Source organism: Mytilus trossulus, chromosome 14 (assembly GCF_036588685.1).
Source record: "Mytilus trossulus isolate FHL-02 chromosome 14, PNRI_Mtr1.1.1.hap1, whole genome shotgun sequence".
NCBI lineage: Eukaryota > Metazoa > Mollusca > Bivalvia > Mytilida > Mytilidae > Mytilus > Mytilus trossulus.
In genome coordinates, this window is record NC_086386.1 from 5,490,582 (window position 1) to 5,499,907 (window position 9,326).

Consider the following 9,326-nt stretch of genomic DNA (forward strand, 5'->3'; position numbering starts at 1 on the left):
GAACATAACAAGCTTTAAGACGAAGGATTGCAAATGTATACGTGAACTTTGCCTTTGTATTATACACTCAAAAGCTTTTCTAAAATTTCTTTGAGTTAATCTTTTAATATATATTTCAATATTACCAACATTATCTGTTGAATTTTACACGAGTAGCCTTTACATCACAAATACATTCAATGCAATGTAGTAAGTAAGAGAGAGTAAAAAAATCACAGATGTACACATGCAATAAGAAGGACTCCAAATCAACTCTGTACGTTTGTACATAATTACATACCAATTTATTTATGTAGATTTTCTATCAATGACACAATTTGTCAATTAAATTGTATTAAATTGTAGTTTGTAAAAGAATAACCGATTAAAACATTACAAGATCGGGTTGAATCCAATTGATACCATAAGTTAGATAAAACGAAAGGACGAACATTCAAACCGTTCAGTTTAATTCTGTCTTTATCCACAACAAATTGTTAAGTACTTATGAATAATGAACATATTTATCTTTTTAGTTTCTCGGACAGTGGTACGAAAGTGAGAAATTTTTCTTCATTCCGGAAATTGGACTGAGATGCAACTCTGCACTATACACTTTGACCGGCAATGGGGCTGTGCGTCTCGTAATTTCAGGCATAGAAGCAGGGTAACTCTTTGTACAACTATTCAAATTTACATTATGTGTATCGCTCCAAAATGAAACATATTATTAAAGATAAAAGGGCAAACTTAACATGCATAAACATGTTAATTTGATCAAATTCATCATTCTCAGTAGTCAATATACTCCTGTGCAAACACATTTTATTGGATTTAGAGCATAGGTTTGTTAACAAAGCGAAACACGTCATATTAGAATAACCTTGTTTGCTTACTTTGCAGTACTGGAATGGTACGCTCAGTTTCTGGAACAGGTATAAGTGCTAGTGCCATAGATCCTGGAAGATTTATTTTTCAGTTTTCTCCTGGTAAGTTTAAATAATAGAGGTGCAAGTTTAATTTCTAAGTTTTTTTCAAATGATTTTTAGTCATTTACTAAAAATATATCGCGTTAATATGATAATACCTATTACTGTTCTAAAGGAACACATTCGTAGAAAAAGTACATATATAAATATATTATTAATATCATTCTATAGCTGTTAAGTTGCGTTTCTATCATATGCGGTACAATTTGAACTACAGTTTAAAATGTATACAACTATTCCGACCCATGCTATTTAAAATGTACAACATACACTGTATTTAGAGAACCCAAGATAACGCCGACTAGGAAACATGGCAACCGAGTTTCACCATCTGTACTCGTATGCATTTGGTGGTAATTTGACCGAGTTATATCTGATTCTTGGCAGAGTGTTTAAATATATATGACTCAACTTAATTGACATCCAGCTATAACACAACTATAAAAATAAATTTGTATCTTTAGATATCTCTTAAATATACTCAGAATATGAAGTATGTCGTATGTACTGTAACGGAATAAACAAATTTAATGTAACGGTTTTATGTTTAGGAGTATGCGAATTTGCTGAATTAAGGGATTTCTTGTTACGGAAAATACGAATTTTAAATACGAATTTTATGTTTACGGACTTTCATGTTATGGATATATTTGATGTGTATGGGCTTTTCGTCAGCATTTGACTCTCTTAACTTATTTGTGTTCTACATTAAGTTGCACCACCAGAACCGTATTGGATATTAGATACAGATTACGAAAGCTTTTCCTTGGTATATTCATGCAGACAAGAAGGCTTTCAAAAGATAGGTAAATATATTTAGAAAACACAGAACAAGTCACAATTATATAAGCATTGTAAATTTGTTAAGAAAATCTGAAAAGACAGATATGTTGATTTGAGTAAGCTTTCAGCGGCAAGAAAATCATGCAAAGCATGACGGAACAAAATAATATAATATAAATATGAACAGTATGTTGTACTAGACCGGCACAATAAGCTTTGGTAGTCTATGAAATATGACCTTCCAAAGCCAAAACACAAACAACAGCCGAACATCACCAATGGGTATTCAATACAGCGAGAAACTCGAAGGCGTATTTCATCTGGTCCGTAACAAAAATGCAGTTCAATGATAAAAGACGTCATTATAAACTCCATAATATTCACAAGGAGCTAACATTTAAAAATAGCGCATTCTTCATTCTTTCATCAAATGTTAAATATGCATAGAGTGTTACTGCTTACATAGACACTGCAAAATTGCTGACACTTGACATCTCAATAACTTTGATAGACCCCAGGTTTACAAAAATGAAAAAGACATCCGAAAAATACGGATTTGTATAAAATGCTTATGTGCTTTTTTATACAAATCAATTATATTAGAAGACATAACATACCTGTTTATTCGACAGGTACAAGCCTTACTCATTAAAACTGAATATAACTGACAGCTGAAATTACTATGCGTTGAACTGTATAAATACAAAGAAGTGGTACACACTTTACGATACAGTCTAGAACAGACTCATTCATTTAACCAACACAACATCCCGTATAATCGAAAACAAACAATGTCGAAATTTAAATAAAAACAGACGTGGATGTTTTTATTTCTTTAATCTTTATAAGTTGAATTATTTACAAAATTCTTGTTCAAATTCATCTTTTTTTCCAGAAAGTGCTTTTATTTTAACAAGAGCAAGGGCAGGTTTACCAGCTGCTATCAGAATACAATTGTATAGTAAGTTATTGGCCTCAGGTATCAATGTATTTGATTTATTACCAACCGACCAGACTAGTTGTCCAGCGCCGTCACCTTTCCTTCCGCCACCTCTTGCTATACCTGGCGTGCAGATCATACCACCAGTGCCTGAGATATTTGTTTAATGACCCTGTTAAACAGAGGGAAGAAAGAACGTATTGATAGATAGAACATTCTATAAATCTTCTTTGGTAAAATATATGTACGACTATAACATTTGCTCATTGTAAGTATAGGTGATGTAAAATTGAATACTGTCTGATTAAAATCAGTAGATATATGTGTAGTTGTAAAAACAATAATACAGGATCAAACATGTCAAGTATTTTTTTTAATTTGTAGCAGTATTTGAATTTAAATCACATTTATGTATCTGAATGACGATGTTAGTTGATCAGCAGAGGTATGCTTTTTTTGCAAAGCCGCTTGCGTATGAAAATATTATGATAAAACGTTAGGACACCTGATTTTTTTTCAAAAAAGTATTTGGCTCAATTCTGTCAAAGGGTCATTATAAAAAAAAAATCATAATTTCATGAGAATTAAACGAGTCGAACTAATTTTAGTTAAGGAGTTTGGTACCATCTTCAAAACTATAAGTACCCGTATGTTGCAGTTCTCATGATCATCCATTACAAACTTATTTTTTATAAAGATTCTTATGATATTTATGTGGTTTATATTTATTGTCTCTTTTTTTACTTTATATCGGGAAATTTTATCTAATGGCCGTATATATGTTTATTATAAGCTTCTCTGATTTTGGTCCCTTTTCACATTTGTACTTTTTTAATGTCAAGCACGTTAATGGGTCTAGAAGTATTTATTTCCTTTTATCCTCAAATATTTATTTAATATTATAACAACCAAATTGGCAGAGGATTTCTGATTAATACCATGTTTATCGGTTTATATGACACGAAATTACCACGGAGAGAGATAATCTTTTATATCAAAGAGACTTCAGCAGATAATTAATATTTGGTGTATTTTGCTAAATTATTAACAGCAATTTGATGTGTTGTTTTCACCTATGCCCAAAGGGCCAAGTGAGCTTTTCTCATCACTTGGCGTCCGGCGTCCGGCGTCCGGCGTCCGTCGTCCGTCGTCCGGCGTTAGCTTTTACAAAAATCTTCATCTCTGAAACTACTGGGCCAAATCAAACCAAACTTGGCCACAATCATCATTGGGGTATCTAGTTTAAAAAATGTGTGGCGTGACCCGATCAACCAACCAAGATGGCCGCCACAGCTAATTGGTAATTTTGAGGAAATTTTGCTGTTTTTGGTTATTATCTTGAATATTATTATAGATAGAGATAAATTGTAAACAGCAAAGTTAGATTAACAAATAAGTCAACATAACCGAAATGGTCAGTTGATCTCTTTAGGAGTTATTGCCCTTTATAGTCAACTTTTAACCATTTTTCATAAATCTAAGTAATCTTTTACAAAAATCTTCTCCTCTGAAACTACTTGGCCAAATTAATCCAAACTTGGCCACAATCATCTTTGGGGTATCTAGTTTAAAAAATGTGTGGTGTGACCCGGTCAACCAACCAAGATGGCCGCCACGGCCAAAAATAGAACATAGGGGTAAAATGCAGTTTTATGCTTATAACTCAAAAACCAAAGCATTTTGAGGAAATCTGACATTGGTTAAAAATGTTTATCAGGTCAAGATCTATCTGCCCTGAAATTTTCAGATGAATCGGTCAACCCGTTGTTGGGTTGCTGCCCCTGAATTGGTAATTTTGAGGAAATTTTGCTGTTTTTGGTTATTATCTTGAATATTATTACGTATAGATAGAGATAATCTGTAAACTTCAATAATGTTCAGCAAAGTTAGATTAACAAATAAGTCAACATGCCCTTTATAGTCAACTTTTAACCATTTTTCATAAATCTAAGTAATCTTTTACAAAAATCTTCTCCTCTGAAACTACTTGGCCAAATTAATCCAAACTTGGCCACAATCATATTAGGGGTATTTAATTTCAAAAATGTGTCCAATGACCTGGCCATTCAACCAAGATGGCCACCACGGCTAAAAATAGAACAGGGGTAAAATGTAGATTTTGGCTTATAACTCTGAAACCGAAGCATTTAGAGCAAATCTGACAAGAAGTTAAAATGTTAATCAAGTCAATATCTAACTGCCCTGAAATTTTCAGATGAATTGGACAATCGGTTGTTGGGTTGCTGCTCTCCAATTGGTAATTTTTAAAGAAATTTTGCCTTTTTTGGTTTTTATCTTGAATACTATTATAGATAGAGATAGAGATATAGTCAACTTTTAACAATTTTCATTAATTCGGTAAATTTATGTAAATTTTTACCAAATATTTTTCTCTGTTACTAATGGGTAAGGTTCATTATAGATATAATTGTAAGAAGCAAGAACGTTCAGTAAAGTAAGAACTTCAAACACATTGCCATCACCAAAATACAATTTTGTCAAGTATTTTTTTAATTTGTAGCAGTATTTGAATTTAAATCACATTTATGTATCTGAATGACGATGTAAGTTGATCAACAGAGGTATGCTTTTTTTGCAAAGCCGCTTGCGTATGCAAATATTATGATAAAACGTTAGGACACCTGATTTTTTTTCAAAAAAGTATTTGGCTCAATTCTGTCAAAGGGTCATTATAAAAAAAAATCATAATGTCATGAGAATTAAACGAGTCGAACTAATTTAAGTTAAGGAGTTTGGTACCATCTTCAAAATTATAAGTACCCGTATATTGCAGTTCTCATGATCATCCATTACAAACTTATTTTTTATAAAGATTATTATGATATTTATGTGGTTTATATTTATTGTCTCTTTTTTTACTTTATATCGGGAAATTTTATCTAATGGCCGTATATATGTTTATTATAAGCTTCTCTGATTTTGGTCCCTTTTCACATTTGTACTTTTTTAATGTCAAGCACGTTAATGGGTCTAGAAGTATTTATTTCCTTTTATCCTCAAATATTTATTTAATATTATAACAACCAAATTGGCAGAGGATTTCTGATTAATACCATGTTTATCGGTTTATATGACACGAAATTACCACGGAGAGAGATAAACTTTTATATCAAAGAGACTTCAGCAGATAATTAATATTTGGTGAATTTTGCTAAATTATTAACAGCAATTTGATGTGTTGTTTTTACCTATGCCCAAAGGGCCAAGTGAGCTTTTCTCATCACTTGGCGTCCGGCGTCCGGCGTCCGTCGTCCGTCGTCCGGCGTTAGCTTTTACAAAAATCTTCGTCTCTGAAACTACTGGGCCAAATCAAACCAAACTTGGCCACAATCATCATTGGGGTATCTAGTTTAAAAAATGTGTGGCGTGACCCGATCAACCAACCAAGATGGCCGCCACAGCTAATTGATAATTTTGAGGAAATTTTGCTGTTTTTGGTTATTATCTTGAATATTATTATAGATAGAGATAAATTGTAAACAGCAAAGTTAGATTAACAAATAAGTCAACATAACCGAAATGGTCAGTTGATCTCTTTAGGAGTTATTGCCCTTTATAGTCAACTTTTAACCATTTTTCATAAATCTAAGTAATCTTTTACAAAAATCTTCTCCTCTGAAACTACTTGGCCAAATTAATCCAAACTTGGCCACAATCATCTTTGGGGTATCTAGTTTAAAAAATGTGTGGTGTGACACGGTCAACCAACCAAGATGGCCGCCACGGCCAAAAATAGAACATAGGGGTAAAATGCAGTTTTATGCTTATAACTCAAAAACCAAAGCATTTTGAGGAAATCTGACATTGGTTAAAAATGTTTATCAGGTCAAGATCTATCTGCCCTGAAATTTTCAGATGAATCGGTCAACCCGTTGTTGGGTTGCTGCCCCTGAATTGGTAATTTTGAGGAAATTTTGCTGTTTTTGGTTATTATCTTGAATATTATTACGTATAGATAGAGATAATCTGTAAACTTCAATAATGTTCAGCAAAGTTAGATTAACAAATAAGTCAACATGCCCTTTATAGTCAACTTTTAACCATTTTTCATAAATCTAAGTAATCTTTTACAAAAATCTTCTCCTCTGAAACTACTTGGCCAAATTAATCCAAACTTGGCCACAATCATATTAGGGGTATTTAATTTCAAAAATGTGTCCAATGACCTGGCCATTCAACCAAGATGGCCACCACGGCTAAAAATAGAACAGGGGTAAAATGTAGATTTTGGCTTATAACTCTGAAACCGAAGCATTTAGAGCAAATCTGACAGAAGTTAAAATGTTAATCAAGTCAATATCTATATGCCCTGAAATTTTCAGATGAATTGGACAATCGGTTGTTGGGTTTGCTGCTCTCCAATTGGTAATTTTTAAATAAATTTTGCCTTTTTTGGTTTTTATCTTGAATACCATTATAGATAGGGATAGAGATATAGTCAATTTTTAACAATTTTCATTAATTCGGTAAATTTATGTAAATTTTTACCAAATATTTTTCTCTGTTACTAATGGGTAAGGTTCATTATAGATATAATTGTAAGAAGCAAGAACGTTCAGTAAAGTAAGAACTTCGAACACATTACCATCACCAAAATACAATTTTGTCATGAATCCATTTGTGTCCTTTGTTAAATATGCACATAGACCAAGGTGAGCGACACAGGCTCTTTAGAGCCTCTAGTTTTTTTTTATACAAATAAGGCTGTTAGTCTTCTCGTTTGAATTGTTTTACATAGTCATATTTGGTCCTTTTATAGTGGACTATGCGGTATTGGATTTGCTCATTGTTAAAGGCCGTACGGTGACCTATAGTTGTTAATATCTGTGTCATTTTGGTCTTTTGTGGACAGTTTTGTCATTGGCAGTCAGACCATATCTTCGTTTTCATATTGTATTTTCCAATCATCTTATTTCTACATCTCAAGAAAACCGAGGTTTACTTCACATGACGTCATATTAAATTGGTTGATAGAGTAGAAAAAAAAAAAGAAAACAAGAAAGAAATACACTGTCTAAAAAAAGCTGAATAAAAACACTGTTACTGCTAAAATTTTAATATAGTTTTAGAAAAAATGTTCAATTTAAGAATATTTCAGGTTAGTATTAGAACAACTATAAGGTTATTGAGAACTATATGTGTCTTCGCGTTCATATATCATATGTACAGGTATGTTTTTAATCTATTGAAGCGTCAATATATAGCTATGTCCACGCATTGATAACTATGATAAAAGGATGCGTTTTGTATTATTTCGGTTTTATTGTAAAGATAATGCTTGAACCTCACAAAAGAAGGACTTAATTTGACCCATGCTATGCAAAAAGTAAAATTATTCTTACAAGACATTCTAAATTATGTTAATTTTATTGCTAAATGGACACTACAGATTGCTATAATATGAACACTTAACTGCCTAGTGGTCATTTGCTTTATCACATCAATGTCATAAACATGTCCACAATGGTCATTTTACCTATAGTGTGCTTTACCCAAAACGATTTTATGTTGCAAGATATTATTATGAATATTACTGCAAAATATGTTTGCAAAACATCTCTAGTGTACTCAAAAATTTAAATTCCACTTTTATAGTAAATGTATGAAGTTTTAATTATAAATAAATCTGACAAACTTCAAAAATATAACACTAAAACACACGAAGAATTTAAGGGAAAAAATCTCTCTGATGGGGGTTTATCTGTGGCCTAATTAAATCTCAGCCCTTATCAAACATAACTAATTTTCCAGTGGCAGTTAAAATTCCATCATTTTTGCGACCTGACCTTGAAAATGTAAACATGCATTTAACATTTGACAATCGAAGATATTCAAGTTTAAACCGATCAATTAAATATGAGGTGCTACCTTAAATGTCAGCTTTATACTAAGACGATGTCCTATATATTGATAGGTTGTTGGTTGTTTAACATCCAGTGGCAAATATTTCATGCATGTTCAGAACGAATGTCCTAGGCTACATGATTATGTAGGTTATTTGTTTTGACCTTACTGATAATCGAATGTGTAAGCAGACGAAAAATGGCGTCAGATGTTGTTGTTCTGTAATTCCCGTGGTACAATAAAATTTAAATAATGTACACAAGTTACAAAAATTTCTAAATTCTTGTTTTATCAAACAAGTAAAAATTCATGTTGTATTTAACATCGAAATTATTCCAATCTATCCCGTTTTTTCAAGATCGCGTTGAAATGTTAAATTCGGCCGCCATTAAAAAAAAAATCGTACGAGATTTTACGAGAGTGATGAAACTTTGCAGATGGGTCATGTACAGAGAGTTATCGTTCCTTATTCCAAAACGATGCTTCTACCATTCTATTTAATTAGGCACCCATCTAAATGAGGAACTGCATGACTTGAATTTCATACACAGTATCTCGCTTCTAATTTTGTTGAAAGGCGTCCAACATTTGAGGATAAACATGTCTAATTTGGACTGTTGAGATTTTTTTAACAAAATTTTCGCCACTTTGTATTTTTATTCGTAAAATCAAGGACAGCCTAAAGCTTATATAATTTGACAAATATCCATCACATTTAATTGTAAAAAATAGTTTATATAACTGCCTTTAACACATGTAGTTCTTTATCT

The 9,326-nt window shown here is 32.1% G+C and overlaps 1 protein-coding gene across 1 annotated transcript; it reads left to right on the forward strand.

Annotated features, from left to right (window-relative positions):
- The first annotated feature begins 889 nt into the window (after positions 1 to 889).
- LOC134696939 (apolipoprotein D-like) lies at positions 890 to 2,858 on the forward strand. The gene is made up of 3 exons (XM_063558907.1): positions 890 to 968; positions 1,682 to 1,774; positions 2,647 to 2,858. The coding sequence occupies exons 1-3, from the start codon at positions 890 to 892 to the stop codon at positions 2,856 to 2,858; spliced, it is 384 nt and encodes a 127-aa protein (XP_063414977.1).
- Positions 2,859 to 9,326: the final 6,468 nt, after the last annotated feature.

What these genes read in the sequence shown, in the direction of transcription:
- LOC134696939 (XM_063558907.1), top strand. Translation starts at nt 890, where the DNA reads ATGGTACGCTCAGTTTCTGGAACAGGTATAAGTGCTAGTGCCATAGAT. An exon ending in TATTTTTCAGTTTTCTCCTG is followed by an intron (nt 969 to 1,681) that starts GTAAGTTTAAAT and finishes TTCTACATTAAG; the next exon opens with TTGCACCACCAGAACCGTAT. An exon ending in AGAAGGCTTTCAAAAGATAG is followed by an intron (nt 1,775 to 2,646) that starts GTAAATATATTT and finishes CTTTTTTTCCAG; the next exon opens with AAAGTGCTTTTATTTTAACA.